Source organism: Cryptomeria japonica, chromosome 11, assembly GCF_030272615.1.
Source record: "Cryptomeria japonica chromosome 11, Sugi_1.0, whole genome shotgun sequence".
Lineage (NCBI taxonomy): Eukaryota > Viridiplantae > Streptophyta > Pinopsida > Cupressales > Cupressaceae > Cryptomeria > Cryptomeria japonica.
Window position 1 is genome coordinate 725,832,339 of NC_081415.1, and position 21,519 is coordinate 725,853,857.

At 37.5% G+C, this 21,519-nt stretch overlaps 1 protein-coding gene across 2 annotated transcripts in view; it reads right to left on the bottom strand.

The window, feature by feature from the left end:
* Nucleotides 1–1,738: 1,738 nt before the first annotated feature.
* LOC131061239 (probable cinnamyl alcohol dehydrogenase 1) overlaps nucleotides 1,739–21,519 on the bottom strand; it is a 57,408-nt gene continuing 37,627 nt past the window's right edge. For both annotated transcript variants that reach the window (XM_057994783.2, XM_057994784.2), the window contains exons 5-7: nucleotides 3,030–3,315; nucleotides 2,769–2,919; nucleotides 1,739–2,110 (exon numbers count right to left, since the gene is read on the bottom strand). In XM_057994783.2, coding sequence (XP_057850766.1) covers nucleotides 1,908–2,110; nucleotides 2,769–2,919; nucleotides 3,030–3,315 — 640 coding nt within the window. In that variant the 3' untranslated portion in view covers nucleotides 1,739–1,907. The remainder of the gene's footprint in view (nucleotides 2,111–2,768; nucleotides 2,920–3,029; nucleotides 3,316–21,519) is intronic.

The window sequence follows — 21,519 nt, forward strand, 5'->3', positions numbered from 1 at the left end:
TCTTTATTGTGGCTTTGAGTAAAATCTATTTTCCTAAAGCTTGTTGGTTTGCTTTTCCCCTTCAAGTGTGGCGAGTTGTTACAAAGTGTTAGCTCCTCATCGCATGTTAATATGCAAGAGTTCTTTTCATTTATGTTTAAAGTCGTATGAGTAAATGAGAACATGCCATGTGGCACTTTCTCATTTTATGCTTTGCTACGTTCCTTTTAATTCACTTTCAACGTGTTTTCTAACTATCACAAGATTGAGACGTATGTCTTAATCTTGACTATTATTTTCTCAAGGTTCATTTTTTACTTGTAAATTGAGGTCTCAAAGCTTAATCCTTGGAGGAAGTTTAAGAAACCTAGGGCCTAGTCTATAAGGAGTCAAGAGTGGCTTTCCTTCTCTAAGTATTGTATGATAGTGTGATGTATCAAATTTTGAAAATACCGAGAACATTGAACATTTAAATTTTATTGTTTACTATTTTTTTATTCTATTTATGTGAGTCATAAATTTGTATGTCATGTGGTTTTGAACATTTTTGAGTTCCGAGCTTTTGAAAAGCTTTCCACTTCTTCAACCTCCCAAACATTTTGAACCTTCTTGCTATGCCTACAAGTTGACCTCTACAATCATAATGAAAAATCATTTTTTTAAGAACATAGGGATTGCATAATTTTTCTATGTTTATGTTTTGTTCCATGATCCATCTATTCATAAAAGCAATGGAAAGGAAGGCTTTCATCCCAAGAGGTGAGGAGGTGACAAGAACAAGTATAAAGGGCTCTTAGTTTCCCTCACTCCATGATAAGATTAGAAGTGCATAGAGTCCTAGAATGTGCACTCAGAAGTTATTAATGAGTGAAATAAACACTAGCATATCTATAATTTAAAATAATATTATAAAAATGTTGAAATATATCGTATTTTTTAATTATTTCAATTAAAAAATTATTATATTATAATTAATATTAAATTATTATTATATTTTACTATATTATCATGAACTCTTTATAAAAGCAAAAAAAACCTATTAAAATTAAATTATTATTGTTATTATATTATCATATCATTGTATGTTTATTTTATATTGTCTTTATCTTAACCTTGAAGCCACTTTCAATCCCCATGTTATCATTGTAATACGTCTATTGGCATAATCATATGCTTTTTCTTTCTGCTTGGCTCATGATACCTGCCCTTACGTGACAGATTTATTTCAATTTTGACATTAATATGTATTTTATGCGTATCCCAAAATACATATCAATTTACAGTATTAAACTGGTTTTATGATGCAACAAGATAGAGTTGCTACTTCAAAAATATCACATGCCTCAAAATGCATTAAAATAGTAGTTCGCAAATGCGTCAACAATCTAATTTTTTAAGGAGAATGATGACAGTTTAACAAAAGATTGGTTCGCTAATCAATTTCTTCTTGAAACGACAGCACACGCAAGAATATACAGATAGTAATTAAGGTTGCTCTTCAGTGTCTGAGGAAGGTTCAAGTTCTGTATATAGTCAGGAGCATACCAACCAACTTTAGTCATGCCTATGGTAAGAAATACGGGGATGAAGGGCATCAGTCATCTCGTGGCCGTTTGGCCATGTAGAAATAGAAATGGATGTCAAAAATATGGGACTACAGAAGGAAAAAGAATAAAATAAATGTGATAAAATAGCTCAGCTTTAAAGAGCAATTATTTCCTTTAGAGGAAAACATGTGAAAGATTAATTAAAAGTCAAATACCTGAGAAATATGAATATTATTTCCCATATAATTCTAGTTTATGTGAATCATTTATTGTCTAGATAAGAAAAGTGTTTGATCCGTATCATCATTCTACACTATGTGGCATTAAGACTTTTTCGCCACTCTCCATTCTCATATTCAATCATTATTGATTCCTGCATGCTTAATCTGAGCCTAAAGAATTCTCAATATCAATTACAAAGCGGTATTTCACGTCTTTCTTAATCATGCGTTCTAAAGCTTCGTTCACATATTGGATTGGAATGACTTCAATCTGTGGATATATCCCTTCTCTAGCACAAAAATCAATCATTTCTTGAATGTCTTTGGTGCCTCCTGTTACACTACCAGCAATTGATTTCATGCCTGCATGTACCATGCACCATGGAGAAGCCAAATATCAGTGATGCACATGTATGAAAGTTTGGGATTGCACAAGCATGATTTCTAATCTTTCTGCTAAGACTATATTAGCCAAGTCAAGCATAATCTGCAATTTTCAATATTACATTTTCCATATTCCAATCTCACATTTTCGATAATTGATGCAAAGCACATAGCTACCATGTTAACTACAAAACATGCATTTAAACATATGGGCAAACACATTTATGTATAAAGATTTGTTCTTATGGACATTGCAGTACTTGATTTCTTTATTGTGTTACAAGTTAAATTCTAGAAACAGTACTGAATATATGGCAAAGACAGAGGTACCCGGTGACTTCCTCCTAGGGTTTCTGGCACATTAACACACATTACAATGACTCCACAATTGAAAAAAAATGACTCTTTCAAAACCAATATCATATAATTCGTCAAACATGCACTCATATTATGTGGAAGAAAGAAAATTAGATCTTTGAACAAATTGCAACATTGTGCTTCTGGACTGTGAAAATATGATGTCTCGTTTTGTGCAAACTGATAGGACAGAAATTTTATACAGTAAATATGAATTACTGTTTGGAGAACATACTGTGCTTTTAGTAATTGTTATTGAAATTTATTTATACGAACTTACCCACTATAAGATTTGCAGGATTAACTTTGATTTCAGAAGGGAAACCAACAATGGCAAACACTCCTGCTGTCTTCAAAAGTGGCATGTAAAGATCAATAGGGTGGTCCCCTGAAGCAGTGTCAATAATGAAATCTAGAGACTTGGATGAAGCCTGCAACAAACACATTAAATAAAAATAAACACTCTAATCTAATTTCAAGTCATTTGCTATAGAGACTTCCTTTACAATCTAAAATGTATTTGGAGATTTGAACACTTAACCTCCATCTGCTCTTTGTCAGATGACACAACAAATTTATCTGCTCCAAGAGTCTTCAATGCTTCATCCTTCTTTGATACAGATGTACTCAAAATTGTTACATTTAACCCAAAAGCCTTTCCAAATTTTACTGCCATATGGCCTAGCCCACCAAGCCCAATCACTCCAAGAGATTTGCCCGCTTGGTTCATATGATGGCGAATCATGGGGCTATAAACAGTAATACCAGCACACAACAGAGGAGCTGCTACAGCCATTGGTAGGTTTTCTGGTATATTAAAGCAGTACCTGTACGTTTCAAACAGCAATAGCATAAGCCTTCGAAGCAGAAACATCAAGCATCATAAGTGAAAACATTAATTAAGATCGTTTAACATATGCCCATGGTGCAAAGCATTATCACTAAATTGCTTAATAATGCCAAGAAGATGACATTATAGCATTGCAAAATGACATTTGTTCAGGAAAGCATGCGAACTCAAGGAAAGATGCAAAATTTATGCAATCGTGCAGAAATGCAAAGTAGACCTATATTCATGTCTCACATTTTAAAATCAATCAAACGAACAGTAAATAAAAATAATGGAGCTTTAGAATATAAGATGTAAAGGTCACAGCTGAGAAATCTGAAACATTATGTATAAAGTTTAGACAAATGCAGATCTCAATGATAATACAAATGCTTTTTAGTTTGTTATATGCACCAGCAACCCTGGTAAGCATGAAATGTTTCAGGTGCTTTTAATTTAGGCTTAATTCATCATCAGTAGGGAGCTACAAAAACATCACGAATTGTATGCTAGCTTAAATAATAGAAGAGTTCTTAATAGAATCTTATCTCAGCAGTACCCAAGGTGCTTCCCCCGGTTTTGGCACAAATCCGTCTTTCTGTTTTACTAAAAGGCATGAAACATAGTTGAAATGCTATTACACCCTAACAATTTCCAAAATAGGAATATTTATTGTTTTCCAGAAAATTTCAGTTCACTTGCTCCCTGTGGGGTGAGTCTTGCACAAAATTAGAAATAGGAAAAATGATAGAAACAAAATTAGCAATTAAAGATTTTAGAATTCAGTCAGACATAATCTCACGTATCTGAATACCGCTAACAAAGAAAACAACAGAAAAAATGAACCTAGGTCATAAGATGTATTACCTGGTTTCCTACTAGGTGAATGATAATATTTAGCTGGATGATCTTGACATTTACTAATCCTTTTTATCAAATTTACTAGACTTATTCTCCTTGTTTGTTAATGCAATCATGTTTTGATTGTAATGCCCAATGTAAAAAGATTAATTTTTTTGTCCGTGCACTTGTATCATCTTCTATATTCAGATTAAATGTTTAGTAAAAACATTACAAACTTTTGATTCATTTGCAATTTTTCTTGATTATTTATGATATTTTAAAAAAATAAATGCATAAATAATATGCTGTTTTACCATTTCCTACACTTTTTTAAAGCCATGTTAGTAGAATCTCTACATAATTTGGAAACTGCTTTTGTTTCTCCACTTTCACAGCATTGCTACAATCCTTTCATTATAAAAGGCAAAGTCTTTGATATTAAGCAATTTTGACCTTCCATTCTTATAGAAGCCCGAAACTCCTGTGACCCTCCTTGGGCGTGTGTATCCCCATATCAGAAACGGATATGTATCTGATACAGCCTGCATACAGGTCGGATATTGCACCCACATGTCCACAAAACCTTGATTTCCAACCATGCCATATACTATGTGATTTGATTTTTTCAAAATTTGACATAGATCTTAAATTTTATTTTTAAAAAATTCATTCATGCAATTTTTTTAAAAAAAATGGTATAAACAAAACCAACACCAAATGAGAAAGACAAACAAAATGTTTTTCTATTTCAGCAAACCATTTTTTTGCGTTATCTTCTAATGCAACTCTACTATTTTGCATATTGTAAATTGTTAAATCAACTTATAATTGTTTATGTAGCAATTATGTGGCTGTATTGCTTTTGAAGTAATGAAGAATTGAAAATCTCCTCTAATAACTTAGAAAATTGTGTTAAATATATCTGTATGTGTTTTTTATGAATGTCGTATCCAGTCATTGATATTGGAGGTCTTAAAAAATGGCCGTATCTATATCTGATACTATATCCATATTCGTATCTGTATCCATGTCCATAAAAACCTATTACAAATTTATTTTGTAAGATATTGACAAGAAATGGCTGTATTGTTTATCTCTGAATCTTAGAAGAAAAAAATTAAGCCTTAGTGCATGTTTGGCTTTGTATGTTTAACACAATGTTAGATGGCACTAACTTATCTATAAATGAACACATTTGCGAGATAGTTTATCAATGTTCCATGGGGATGTCTCCAAGACGTGAGGACTGCTGGAAAACATCCCACCAACGTCCCACCACCATCAAGAAATGTCTCCAAGATGCCTCCCTCAAAGATGTGATGTCTCTAATACATCTCCTCATGTTGGTGACATTAGAGAGACTTCTAGATGCCCCTAAGACTTGGGGGAAACTCCCAAGCATCTATCATGCTGTCTCCAAGACTATTAGCTGTCCCTTGCATCAAACAACTCCAAAAAGCAATTTGAAAAAAAAAGACGTTTTCCTTGATAATGATGCTCCCATCCCTAACCCTAAAATTTTATGGGTCCGACCCAAACCCCAATTAGTCCAAAAAACTATAAATACGCCTCAAAGCTTGGAAGCAAGGAGCAAGACTACAAGAGGGAGGGTAATAGCAAGAGGAAGAACAAGTGCAGAAAATATAGTGATAAATAATAAAAATTGCATGCACCATGAAGATCTATGTGGTGTAAAAGGCCTTAATTTGGGCTTGGTGGCCAAAGCTCTACCGCTCAACCCCAGCCTATACCACAACAAGGAACACACCAAGGATGCTATCCCCAAACCCTATTTAGCCCCTTTCATCATTTGGAGTCGCGTTTGAGATTTAGACAACTTTTTCGACATTTTGGAAATTCATTTCCAAGTATGTTTGAACTCAATGCTGATTGGTTTTGTATCTTTCCTTCGTTTTTGGTTTGTTGCAAGTTCGTGTTTGTTCCTTTTCGTGTTCTGTCCTGTGTTTCTTCCATCCATTGTTTTTTCCTTCTAAATTTTTAAAATGCATGTGTTGGGGTTTTTAGAACCCGACTTCGTTTTTGTTCACTTGCAATCGGGATTTTAGGAAGGTGTTAATATCTCTTGCAAGTTATGTTTACTTGCAATCAGGTCTTGGAACCTTGATTGCAAGTCTCGCTACATGACCTTTGCTTGATTAGTTGCAATTGGGTTTCAAAACCCCGATTGCAAGCATGTCTCTTTTTGTTTTCTATTCGAGTTTTCTCACTTGCAATCGGGTCTTGGAAACCCGATTGCAATTGCTATTACAAGAATGTTAAATATGTTTCACTTGCAATCGGGTCTTTGAACCTTGATTACAAGCTTATGCCCTCCTTAGCCATCATTCTCACTTGCATTCAGGTCTTCAAGGCCCGATTGCAAGTGCAAATATCTTTATTCCTTTCGCATTCCAAGTTCGCTTGCACTTGCTTTCCACCTCCCAAGATCTGAATTTGCCTTTGTCTCCATATGTTTCTTGTTCATAACATGCCATGCAAGCTAGTTCACTCATTTTTTCCCTTCCTCATAATAAAATATCATGATAGGTCAAGTTTTGGGCATTGTTCTACATACTCTTTTATTTGAAGAAGGTATCATGGCTTCTCCAATAGCTTGTGATGATGTAAACTCTTTGGGGTTTTCATCACAGCATTATAGATTCCTGCTGAATGACAGAGGAACCAACATCCCCTTCAAACAAGAGGATGAAGTACAAATATGACAAGTACTAGAATGAGATTTCTCCTTCTCAAGTGAGTTCTTTTGTTGATGAAATCAAAGATATAGAGATTGGGCATGTTGATATGTTCAAGTTCTTTGAGAGAACAAAAAAATCAATAGATCATGGCATGCAGTTTTTTTTGAACAGCCATATTCACTTGGTTTCCACTTTCCCAGTGGCTGACGTGGAACCAGAGATTGTCCTTGCTTGCGCTGCTCATTTTGATAAGGATTCCATGACGATTAAGGATGATGGTGGCAATGTTGTCATCAGATTGGATGCAGAAACCATTGACAAAATCTTTAAGGTTCCTGCTACTCAAATGTACATCACCATGAAGAGTGTTCTTGATCATATAATCAGAAAAAGGGAGATTGCATAAGGCACATTAATTCCAAGTAGCTTAAGACACACAGAACCTTCTTGTCTCGATGGCCCAAGTTGTACCGTTCTAATTTCAATGAAGAAATCAGTGACATGATCACACTCCTAAGCAGGATAATGGGGCTGGAGCAATCTAATGTGTTTGAGGTCCGGATGTATTAATACATCATGGTTACGAGGAAGGCTCAGTTGCATAGTTTTTGGGATGAAGTGATCAATGATAATCTGTGTGAGCAACTCTCACAAGTTTCAACCACTCACTTTTTACATGAATTCCTACTTACTATACATAGCAGCGTCACTAAGACAATTTCCAGGTCTTTCTACCAAGGGTGACAAGTCGCTTATACCAGTGTGGAAATACTATGATCAACTCACCTTGAAACCTAGCAGGGTTCATTATAGGAGAGTGCAGGATGCTTTCTTTGGTCATTTCATGTGTCTGTTTGATAAGAAACTTAAAAACAAAATAGTGTCTAAGGCAGCTTGGAAAAAAGTAAATGAATACGGATGCCTGTTCCTCTAGTTCCCAACTTTCACTTATATGAGAGTTAGCTGTTTTGAAGGTCATCCATATATGCTTCCAAGATATCCCACTGACAGGATCATCTTGATGGAATTTGGGAGACAGCTGATGGTAGTTCATACATCCCAGTTAGCTCAACATAAGTTAGGTGTCAATATATCTTCACACAATCCATTGCAAATTGGCAGATACTCCTTGACAACTTCAACAACAGCCAAGGCAATGGAGACAAAGCTTCGGGAAATTAAGCTAAAGAAGTTCAAGGCTAGGAAGGATTTTGACTACCGAGGTTTGAAATATAAAACCAAAAGGGCCTTCACTTATGTTCATCGTATCGAGGATATCTAGGTCAATCTTCGTACAGAGGAAAATATTAGGAAGATGGACTATAGCAGGCTCACCTTGGAACAAATTGTAGATTTGAATCTGACTAAGATTCCAGAAGGTATGGTAGATGACGAAAAAATACTCGATCCAAAGTATACAAAGCAAAGGGTTATAGAGGCTCCTCTTCCATTTGTACAATGGTCGCAGAAAGCATGCACCTCGATCTTTGATAGATTTCAATCTATCCTTGCTAATACCAACGCTTGGTTGAAGAGCAATGATATTAAAACCATAAAGATTAAGGTTGGAGCAGAGGATGATTCAACAGGACCTGTTGGGCGTAAATTAGAAGTAAGAGCCAAGACCAAAGAGGGTGCCTCTTCTTCTGGTACTAGAATCAAGCTTAGAGTCAGCAGAGCTTTGGTTCTTCCTTCAGAAGAGGTATCGTTGAAAGGAAAAGAGAAGCCTCAAGTGCAAATCCTGGTTATTGATCTTGAGGATGAGCAAAAAGAGGAGAATGCTCCAGAATCACCCACTACTTCAAGCACAGACTCTCCTCATGCTACCCTTCCCCAAATGTCTTTGGATGTCCCTATGTCTCCAATAGACACAGATGTTGATTCCTTTCCTAAGGTTCATGTTGTTCCTATCGCACCAAGTGTATCCACTTGCACCGTTGTTTCATCATCAATCAGAAAATTATCTTTGGATACCACACATGACAACTTGGAGAATGTTTTTGATGCAGATCCTTCATATGTCATCTTATCAAGTATGTCACTTGAGATTGACACCTCTGCTATGAACTTCGATAGGTTCATGTTTGAAGCCTGTCATGATATGACATCCGAGCAAACACTTGTTGCTGTTCAAACCGAGACCTCCCCTAGAATAACAACCGCAGTACAGACTGAGCCTGTTTCTACCCAAACTATAGTTGTTGTTACCTGTTGATGTGTTTTTTATGACCACGTCTAACACAGAATAAAGTTGCCCAACGGTCACTTCACTCTCTCTTGATCAAAGTGCGATTGTATGCTAAGATTGCAAGAAGTTCAAACAATCGACTCCAAGGTTCCTTCAATGCGTGGACGTGACTCAGTTGGCTGATGTGTTTGTTGGTAATCCAAGGGGCCTTACGTTTGCATCATTCATTCACTTCTTTGTTGTGGCTGGAACTCCATCATCGGATATAACAATTTTGCGATGCTATTGCTTTGAATGGACTAAAATGAACTGAAAGTAAAAGGGAAAGGGTTCAGAAGGATCTAAATCTACTCCTAAGAGCAGTGATAACAATGAATAGTGCTTTGGTGGACAAATTCCAAATAAACCAAGCTCTGCTTTGCCAAGATCAACTACAACTCCGCAAGAATGGATACAATCTTCTGGAGATGCTAGTGGATTTTCAGATCGAGAAAGTACATTTGAATACCCAAAAACGGCGCAATCCAAACGACCATCCACAATCGAACTTAGCACAAATTTAGGGGGTTTAGGCTAACTTTACACTGCAACTTACAATCAGCAAGATGCAAAAAGTATGAACCATGGAACTTCATCAAAACACCATTACATTCTCCATTGAAATCAAAGCACTACACTACTTCTACTCTAAGTGAGGAAGGTGAAACCATGCAAGCTTTGAAAAAATAATTCAAGTGGACACCATCAGAAAACACAATGTTTCACTATTATTTTCTCAAAAAACCTTATCGCAACAATTTCATACAAAGCTCCCTCCTCTTTTACAAATGAGAGGGTCACCCCCTTATATAGGCCTCAGGCCATGATTACATGCAAACCCTAATTAGGGTTTTCCCTAAAAGATTCTCCACACATGATGCAACAAGGTGGGAATCTCCGATTAATAACCCATCATGCCCATATACAATTAATTCAAAAGTACCCAAAATAGCATCCATTGCACATTAAATGCACCACCTCCTTAAAATTCGCCCAACATGCGTTGAATATTCATCCATGCAAAAATCACCCCATTATGTCATAAATGCTCCATCATTTCCACATGCAGCAGCTGCATGCAAAAGGAATCTGCCATAAATTCAACATGCAATGACCAGGGTGCCATTTGGTTAAATATTCCGACAATGAATGTGCCACCATACTGCCATGTGTTCAATAGATCCTTGCCATGCAAATGGACTCTGCCGTCGTATATCTGCTCTTGCACATCTGGAATTGTTGGAGGGAAAATTCGATTCAAGAAGAATTTTCTTGAAGTCTCCTCAACTTTCCTTGCTTGAAGAAGGTTTTTCATCAATTCGGCACATTTCCTATTTTTTAGGAAAATTTCCAAATTAGGGTTCCACGGTCCAGGAGAGAGAAAATTCTCCTACGAATCCAAATCTGTAAAACTTTTGAAATTTGGATGTGATTTGATGCCCGAGAATGGATTTTTCAAAATTTTTCCTAGAGGGGAAATTTCTTGTTCAGTTCATCCCTGATTCCTTCCTTGCCTTAGAAATTTTATGTTCAATTCATCCTTGGGTGTATTTCTTCCTTGCTTGGAATTTTGTCCCGAAGGAAGGAATTTCCAATACTTAGCCAAATTTTCATCTTTCCTAGAATTCTGTCCTGAAGGAAGGAATTTCCAACACTTAACCAAATTTTCACATTTCCAAGAATTCCGTCATGAAGGAATTTCCAACACTTAGCCAAATTTTCACGTTTTTCAAGAACTCTGTCATGAAGAAAGGAATTTCCAACACTTAGTCAATTTTTCACCTTTCCTGGAATTATGTCCTGAATGAAGGAATTTCCATTACTTTGTGAATTGTCCATGTCTCTTTTTCAACATCCCTATTTTTTAGGGATCCTCCTAGAATTTAGGAGCCAGGTCCATTGGATGAAGAATTTCACCCCGATTCTGAATCTATAAAAATTTCCATATTTGGTCAGGATTTGATGTCTAAAAATAGCATAACTGAAAATTTGCCCGAGGGGAATTATGCTTTTATTCCTCCTTGACTCCTTGGATTCTGTGCCTTAGGCAAAATTTCAAAAAAAATTTTGCTTGAGTGAAATTTTTTCACTACACCAAGGATTCATGAATTTTCCCTTTGTGAATGCATTTCTAGTTTTGGCACCTCAGCCCTGACCTGGGTGCATTTTGGAGAGGTGGAAAATTCCACTTGTGAATTCATTCTAGGTTTTAGTGCCCCAGCCCTGACTTGGGCGCATTTTGGCCATGTCCATGGAGAGGTGGATTTTTGCACTTGTGAATAACTTCATGAATTCAGCACCCTAGCCCATACCTGGGCGCATTTTGGCCATGTCCATGGAGCGGTGGATTTTTGCACGTGTGAATGACTTCATGAATTCAGTGCCCTAGCCCATACCTGGGCGCATTTTGGCCATGTCCATGGAGAGGTGGATTTTTGCACTATTTCAGGCTCTTCGTCAAGATATATATATATGAAATATAACATTTAAGTATAAGTGGTATCTTCAATATGTGTTGAAGATACCACTTATACTTTAAGTTATATTTCATATATATTGTCAGGATGTTTGAGAGTGGTTTCAGGTCCATAGGAATCATAATGCAAATTCTAGATTTTGGAAGATCTTCCAAATTTCCAGACTTAATCAAATTTCAGGCCATTTTCGGATCAGGATGACATTGGTGGATTGATGTGAATTTTTGGACTTGGATGATTTTGCATGCTTTCCTCTTTTGGAATAGGAGTTCCAAACTTAACCATTTTTTGACCCAAATTGTCTGCCTTCTGACTCTTCCGGATTTAGAAATGGTCTTCAGGAATGTTCAGTCTTCAAAGATATTCAACTTTCAATGTTTTCCTATGAAGAACCTGCCAAAAATAGATTTTTCCAAATAGTAAGTGTTTTAAAATGTTAAGGTTTGGGCAAAATAGGTCAGAAAAGCACTTACTAAAAATAGAAACTTACTAAAAATAGAACTTACTAAAAATAGTAAGTTTAATTTTTGGCAAAATTAGACCAATCCGGGACTCAGTAAAATCCCTAAAAAATAGGAACTTTCTAAAAATAGAAAGTTGCTCCGTTTTGGCTCAAATTTTACTGGGAGGTTCCTTGAAGGGTCCTAATTCCAGTTGTATGTTCAATTTTTCCAAAACCCTAACAGAAACCCCTAAAATCTAGGATAGAAGGCAAAAACCCTAAAATTCACAAAACGAGTCCTAGACTTAGTTGAATTCGCTCAAACAAAAAGCAGATTTGACCAATATGACCCCAAAACACTTGCAAAGAAGAGAGACTGACAAGACTGCTGTGAAAAGACCCCAAAAACGCAAACCAAAAGACCAGGAGGGCCTAAAAAGTAGGGGGTCCCCATTTGCAATGGGGCATTGTGTGAAAACGTCACAACATTACTGAGGTAAGCTCGTTAGATTTACTACCATGGTTGAGCTCAATCACTCCTAAGAGGAAGAAGTAGGAAATTTCTCTTGATGTGTTTGATTTTCAGCAGCTTAGAAAATCTAAGCCAAAGGCTACCAAGAAAGCCAAAACAGTTTCGCAAATGGTTGTGGATAGCAACAAGATGAAATATGTAGAGGTGGTAAAACCTCTTACTAATAAGCCACAAGGGGAAATGCAGCTATCTGACTATAGGTTCACAAGAGTGGAGCTAGGAAAACAGACGCATGCTGGAGTGACGCATGATGCTCAAGACTTTGTAGCCTCATTGGTTCAGAGTTATGACGAGCTCTTAGCAAAGAAGGATAAACTCAAGAAGGAGAATGCACAACTCATTTCGGTGATCCAAAAGATCACTAAATCTTTGGAAAAGATCGATCCCTTGACTTTTTTCACTTCCAAAGAATCCATCAAACAAGTTGAAAGAGCTGCGCAAAAGGCAAAAACTATTGATTCTTGGGCAGATCAACTGGCAGATTGAAGTACTCAAGTGGTAAAGAAAGCTCTACAGGTGTTGATCAATGTGAGAATAGCAAATATGAAGCTAAACTAGACTGCTGAAGCTTTTAAGCAAAGTCTGGAATCTATGGAAAAGGATTTGAAAATTTGGCATTAGATGGATCAAGTGAAGTTAGAGATCTTGTGCAACAACACTGTAATACCAACTAGAGAAAGGTACATATCATATTGATCAGGAGTATTCATTTTTGAAGCTGGAAGGCAGCATTTTCTATGCTTTGGGACGCATTTCATATCAGCAGCGCATCTTCTCAGCCATGGCCTACTCTAGATCAGCCTGTTCCCAAGCGTTTGTTGGCTGGTGTGTCAACAACATCGCCTCTCCTCCAATCAGCCTTAATTGGCTTGGCTTTCATTTTGCAGATCTTAGTTAATTGTGGTCAGTATCGTGACTGACCTTGCACGACTTGCTTTGTGCATCGTATTTTGATCAAAGGCTTTGAGATCGGTGTTCCTTATTTGGGCCTACGATCACTCTTCTAAGGCATTCACATTTTCAGAGCTACATGTGTTTATCTGATCACCGGATTTCCTATTTGGAAGTGGACCCATGTTTGTGTAATAGTTGGGAGCATTTGGAAACATTTTAGTCCCATATTGGTGGTGTTGAAGGCTTCCAAAGGCCTTCAATATCCCATTGAACTTTCCTTGTATTGTGAGTTTATGCTCATGTGGATTGTGTGCTCTCTCTTGTATGCACTTGTGGTGTGGTGACTTAGTTCGCTCATGGTGGATATGCTCGAGGATTTGATTGTTGCTTGTCATGGAGTTACTTATTGATGAGTGTAATTGCCAAATATATTGATCATCGACTCCTAATTTTTTGGTAGAAATTTTCAGGTATTGGATATTCCATCATCTCTCCACGTAGACAGTTTGTTTATTCTTGTTATTGCTGGATAGCATATTTAGGATATTATTTGTTATTTTGTTGAACCTGTAGTTCATGGGGTTCATCATATTTCATTGTATAAATATGTGTCTTATAATTCAATAGAGATCAATCTGAATGCTCTGCAAGTTCTGATATGGTATCAGAGCTAAGGAATTTCTGATAATTCACCTCTAAAGAAAGGATTTTGTATTCATGTGATTGGCTCGGCTGTTATTGGCAATTTGTAGCATATCATGGTTGGAGGTTTCTGGTTTGTAGCATATTGTTCTGTCCATGGTTCTTTTGACGCTTCATTTTAGAGGCAGTTGTTGCATTGTCCTTTTGGATCAACACCTTCCAATTCATGGCCTAGACAAGGGTGTATTGAAATTCACATCAACTAGTAACTATATCTTCTTCGATCCACCGCTTCTGTGAAATATGGTAGTGCGAACTATGGTGATGGTGAGATGGCAAAATAGGGTCTAGAGCATTTGCAGAGGAAGCCTGTAAACCTTTCATAGCCAATTTTGTGGCCAACATAGTTCACCGCCATCACATACTAGTAGCCAATGAGACTCTCTCATCCTGAGATAAATTTTTCCTTTTGTATTGGAGATCGCAAAGAAAGAAGTTCGTGGTTATCAGAATTATTGTTGCCGTGTCTGATATAGCCAACCTCGCATTGGCTTGCTTGTAATTGATGACATTCACATAAAACTCCAAAGCAGTTCATTTTGGCATTTGGAGTATCCCTCTCATGTAAGCTATTACAGCACCTCGAGGCATTCAACGTTCATCATCCTTGTGCATTGGTGGTGGGTTATGTTTGATTTTATTTGCAGATTCAGGCATTTCAAATGGAGAAAAGGGCCGAGACCAACTGTATGCGTCGTGATCTGCAATGTGGAGCAGCATGTGGGAGATCACAATCTATATGCCATCATCATTAGTCACAATTTTGATAATGACACCGTCATTTGGAGCTACAACCATAGTTTTGCGCCTGAGCTGGTTCTAGTATAGGAGGTTGGATCTTGTTTCATCTTTCTCGTCATTCCCAGATTTATTTTATTTTTAGAGCACCATATTTGATTACGATTATTAGGGAGATGTGAGAAGTAGGAATTGAAATTCATTTTTAGAGTGAATAATGTTAAACCATGACTTTCTCTTTTTCATGATAATTTGAGAGAAAAGAGAAAAAAAAAAACTTTTCCAACAAAAATTTAAGGGGAGATGAATCTTTTGTCTAAAATAATGTCTAAATGTGCTATTCCTTAAGGCATTTTTTTTCTGGCATGGTTTTAACCTGAGTGAGGAAAAATAATACCCAAAAAAAAACACAATGGCTGGCAATTCTCCAAAATTCCTTCTTCCAGATTCTCAACTTCTACATGGAAATAGTTATTCCGCTTGGAAGACCAAACTCAAAACTCAGCTTGAGTTTGAGGAAGTTTGGGATGTGGTGAGTGGTGCCACAACACGACATAAAACAGATGTTGATGAGAAGAAGAAATTTAATCAAGCCGACAGAAAGGCAAAATTGATCATTTTGTTCAATGTGTTTGATGATGTTCAATCCTTCATCTGCGATTCATCCACAACCAAAGATGCATGGGACAAGCTAAAGACGGTGTATGAGGCAAAGAATTAGAATCGGATCCTAAATTTGCAGAGTCAACTACACAACCTGAAAATGAAGAATGGAGAACGGTTAGAATCCTTTCTCAAAAGGATTGCTGAGTTGAGAGCCTTGCTACAAGGATTGGGAGAAACAGTTGATGATGCTCACTTGGTACCTATTGTTCTACAGGCCCTACCATCCAGATACAAGGTGTTTGTGACAACTTTGAATGTCACAGAAACGACACCCACCTTTGAGAAGCTACTGAATCGTCTTCAGAAAGAAGAGTCTATCAACCATGATTATAGTGAGGAGGATCATGCTATGACATCACATCATAAAGGCAAGAAGCCTATGCAGCAGTTCAGTAAACCTTCCAAATTTGGTAATTCATCCAGAACTCAGAAGAAATGTCCAATCAGTGATAGAGTTGGACATGATGTGAAGAATCGTTGGTACAACTCCTTCAACAAAGGTGTAATGTCCCCTTTTCTGCTCTAACTTGTTTTGGGGACTGTTGGCCAATTTTGAGACCCGTTGGTCAATCAGAAGCAAAAATTAGGGTTTCCAACTTTTGTGGAGGTTTGCAGGAGTCGTTTGACGATTGACAAGTTGGAATTCTACAATTTAGATTGTGGATTCTTTCTAGGTTTTTAGAGAGCTTCGCAATGGTGTGACATGCAACTGAATTTGAGGACTTTTTCGAACTTGCTATTTTTAGTAAGTAGAGGTGAGGACAACTTACTTTTCTAGGTTTTTTGGGGTTTCAAAGAGCCTCGCGATGGTGTGACATTCAAACGAATCTGAAGACTTTTCCGGACTTACTATTTTTAGTAAGTTGTGGCGGCTACTCAATATGTGGTTAAATTGCATTTGGACACACTTACTATTTTTAGCAGCATGCTCTTATAGTAAGTGCTATTTTTAGTAAGTGACAGTTGCTTCCTGGTTTGTGCCCTAATGGAGTTTGGAGACACTTACTATTTTTAGGGTTTTGGGTTGAGCCAATGCAGCACAGGCTATTTATGGCAGTCCAGCTTGGCATGATGATCCAGAGATTCAATTTTATTTTTGGCAAGTTCTTGTGTTCCAGCTCAGATGGCTATTTTTAGCAATGCAGTTCAGTACTTTGGCCTCAGCTCAACTTTGGCAGTTGTCAGTAATTGAAGAAGGTATATTTTAATGGTTAAGCCAAAATGCAATTTAATTTTATAACTTATGGTTGCACGCCTTTGGAGAAAATTTTCATTAAAAAGGTTTATACTTAGTGTTATTTTAGCATTGGCTAAAGTTGGCGTCCACTTGAGTGAATAATGCATTTGTTGCCAAATAAAATATTATTATTCCTTGGGCAATTTATTGTTGAGGAAAAATATTTTATAAAGTGAAATATTAATAAGGCAAGATGGACGCCTTATGGAGAAATAAGTTAATTTTATTATATATTTCACTTATCTACCTTGGATGCCACATTATGATTTTATTGTCATTCTTATAAAGTATATTTGCTTCTATGAGAAGGTTGACTTGGAGAAAGGAGAAATGAAATGTAATTTCAAAATAATGTGAAGTGAATGTGCATTTGGATTTGGCATTCATTTGGAGACACAAAATCTATAAATAAGAGTGTGGGGCTCTTGTTTTTGGTATCCATGAATATTTGTAATGAAGTGCTGCCGAATTGGTGCCAGAGTTGAGCTTCAAAGTTGAGAGCTACCTAGCAACCATCAGTTTCGTACTTGAAAGACAGTGCCTAGCTGATTATTTGTGACTATCTTTCATCTAGAGAGATAGATTGTGTTAATCAAAGAGATTGAGAGATTTTCAGTTTTGGTGTGTGGGGTGTGTTTTCAATTTGCTGGTTTTTGGAGTGGTTGTAGGTGATTTTCAGTCATATTTTCCTACTCAAGTGATTGTTTGTTCTAGGTAATAGCTCATTGGAAGCCTCTCTGTTGGATGATTCATCATTTGAAGGCTCGTGTCAAGTGGTTTGGTGTGCGTTTTTCTCTTGCTGATCGAACTTCCCTGCTGGCCGTACATTTCCAGCCAACCCTAGGGCAGCGTGCAGCATTTTCAATGGTGATTTGATGGGGTTGTTGAGCTGGGGGTCTGATCGCCTATCCTCTAGCATTCATTTGGCGTCGGTTTGGAGCTGTTTGGTGGAGTTTTGAGTGAGTTGTGTGCATTTCATTGTTGCTGGTTCGTTTTTTGTGTTGCTGATAGTTTCATTTCAGATTTGTTTAAGTGTGTATTTGGGTTGTAATTTCAGTGTTATCCATTGTAATCTCTAGTAGAACTTTCCTTCTATTAGAGTTGATAATTCTCTTGTTCTGATAGTAGTTGCAAGATTCATTATTGTAAGATTGTTTCAGTAGTACTGATCAATCCCTTTGCTGCAATTTACTTGTATTTCCCCATTGCATAAGCGGAATAGGCTGGCCCTGCCGCCTATCTCTACTCTATTTTGTACTCCTGTCCTCCTGCTAAATAAGTGGTTGAGTGATAGTTTATTATTTCCAATCCTCCCGTTGAATAAGCGGTAGAGTTGATTTGTAATTTCATTTCTAGTCCTCCCGTTGGATAAGCGGTTGAGTGATTGCTATTTCCGTTTCTTGGCTTGTCCTTCACTAGTTTACCGCTAAGTGATTTTCAATATTTCTGTCACTCGCTGTATAAGCGGAAGGGGTTGGCTTGCCACCCAAACATTCTAATATTTCCAGTTATTTGAGGGTAATGATCCCCTCAACACCGTATGCTCTCACCTTCCCATATTGGGCACTTGGTGATCAAAAAGTGGAAGGGTTACAATTTCAGCAGCATTTGGTTTTCATTTCCTAACCATAACAAGTGTTGTGTTGAATGTAATTGTGGAAAAAAATTGGAAAAAAATTGTGGGGATATTACAAAAGGATCTTCCAACAAAACACATCCAAAGAAGCCCTTTCAAAGCGGCAAACCACAATGGGAGCAGAAGAACACACAAAAGAAACAAAGCAATGTTGTTGAAGTAAATGATTCTCCAGACGAGGAATACGTGCTGTCAGCCCACACTTCACAAGATGGTTCACAATCTACCTCCATCTAGTATGTGGACTCAGGTGCTACAAAGCACATGACTAGACAAAAAGAGTGGTTTCTGACATTGAGACCTCATCATGGTACAGTAACTCTTGGAGATGATACCACCCATGAAATCAAAGGTATTGGTGACGTCTCTTTACAGTTTGGCATACATATGTGCAGGATTACTAATGTTTTGTATGTGCCAGGACTTACCATAAATCTTCTCTTTGTTACTCAATTTATTGATCATAACTTTAGGATTGAATTTGATTCAATGATAAAAAGATGTGTCTTGTCAAAGATAAGTCTAAAAATGAAAAGATTGTTGCTAGTGCTACTGAGGTTGGTAGAATGTTTAGGGTTGATAAAATAGCAAATCATCAGGCCTTAGTGACAAAGGAAAACGATCTTTCAATGCTTTGGCATCGTAGATTTAAGTCACTTGAGCACTACTTACTTGCTCAAACTTTGTAAAAATAACATGGTCAAAGGGCTTCCATCCCTTGAAAAATCCAATGCAATTTGTTCTAGTTGTATTGTTGGAAAACAACACAGAGCACCCTTCTATCCTAGTGAGCATCATGCAAGCCAACCTTTGCAGCTGGTGCATACCGATCCGTGCGGTCCCATGCCACCTAGTCACAATCGATAAAAGTACTTTCAGCTTTTTGTTGATGATCATACAAGGAAAATGTGGGTATTTTGTTTGCAGCATAAAGATGAAGCTCTTTCCTATTTCAAAGAGTTTCGTACTCAAGTGGAGAAAGATACGAATCACTGTATTCGTGCCCTCTGCTCAGATTGAGGGGGGGAATACACCAACACCGAATTCTCCACATATCTGAAGGAAAACGATATTCGACGTCAACTGACTGCAACATACACACCCCAGCAAAATGGTGTTGCAAAACGGAGAAATCGCATCATCGTGGAGATGGTCCACGGTATGTTGAAAGATTCACAACTAGAGCGTGCATATTGGGCTGAAGTTGTACACACTGCAGTTTATCTTTTGAATCGTGCTCCAACCAAAGCCCTTGATGGCATCACTCCAGAAGAAGCATGGACAGGGGTGAAGCCTTCTATCTCACATCTTCGTGTTTTTGGATGCATTGTCTATATGCACATTCCTAAATAGAAGAGAAAGAAGCTTGATGAAAAATCCATGAAATGTATACTTCTTGGCTATAGTAGGGAGTCTAAGGTGTATCGCCTTATGGATCCTAATACAAAGAAGATATATATTAGTAGGGATGTAATCTTTGATGAGAAGAATGATGTAAGTTCTCCTCCTACATCTTCACCTACTGAAGATAGTGCTCCTATATTCAATATGGATGGTAAAAATGATGGGAATGTTGATAGTCAATCACCACCCACCAATGTCACAAAACCATTGCCAAAATGGTATACTAGTACCATTCGAGATGCAAAGCTAGATGGAGTTCCAGACACTTCAACTTTAGGTCCAAGGACTCGCAACATGGCTCGCAATGAGGTAAACTTTGCACTAATGACTTCAGTTGTTGAAAACTTCAGCCATCTAATGTTCAAGAAGCACTATAATCGAAGTCTTGGAAACAGGCTATGGAGGCAGAGTACCAATCTCTGATGAAGAACAACACTTGGGAGCTTGTTGATCTACCACCTAGGAAGACAGCAATTGGTTGTAAATAGATATTCAAAACAAAGTATAAAGAAGATGGTAGTATAGATAAATATAAGGCTAGAATTGTAGCTAAGGGCTATGCCCAGAAAGATGGTATAGACTATGAGGAAACCTTCACTCCCACTGCAAAGATAAAAAGCATCAGAATGATTTTTGCTTTAGCTGCCCAGTTTGGTTGGAAATTATACCAAATGGATGTAAAAAGTGCCTTTCTTAATGGAGACCTTAAGGAAGAGGTCTATATGACCCAACCAGAGGGATATGTTGCACCTGGTAAAGAAGAAAAAGTGTGCAAACAAATAAAGTCCCTATATGGTCTCAAACAGGCCCCTAGAGCTTGGTATATCAAAATTGATGAGCATTTGCTTAAAACATGGGTTCACTAGGCATCCATATGATCCAAATTCTACCTCAAGGATCAAGGGGGGGATATTGTAATCATTAATGTATAAGTTGATGACTTGGTTATCACAGGTAGCTCAAGAGAAATGGTTGAAGCAACCAAAAATGATCTCAAGAAGGCCTTTGATATGACAGATCTCGGGCTATTGCACTATTGTCTTGGCCTAGAGGTATGGCAAATACATCACCATATCTTTGTGTCATAGAGAAAATATGCCAAGTCGCTGCTTGAGAAATTCAGAATGACAGATTCCAAACCCATGTCTACACCTATGGAATCAGGTTTGCAGTTGTATATTTTTTATTCATCTACTCCGGTGAATGCAACTCTCTATTGACAAATGATAGGAGGTTTGATTTACCTGACTTATACTAGACCAGACATTAGTTTTGCTATTAATTATCTCTCAAGATTCATGCAAGTACAAAAAATGTCCCATTGGAATGCAACAAAAAGGGTCTTAAGATATATACATGGTACAATGGATCTATTACAAGTGCGGTTGTCGTTGCACCAAAAAATCGAACTGTTAATGCCCGATACAACCACTAGACTTATAGAATCCACGGGAGGCGGTTAAGCCATGTCACAAACCCGAGCGTTGTGCTGCACAGCACAAGGAGACCAAGGGCGCACAGCTTGCAACAATCCCCCCTAGTGCAAGTGAGGGGTTTGAACCTGTGACCAAGCTCTGATACCACTTGTTACAAGTGTGGTTGCCGTTGCACCAACAGATCGACTTGTTAATGCCCGATACAACCACTAGACTTATAGAATCCACGAGGCAGTTAAGCCATGTCACAAACCGAGCACTACGCTGCA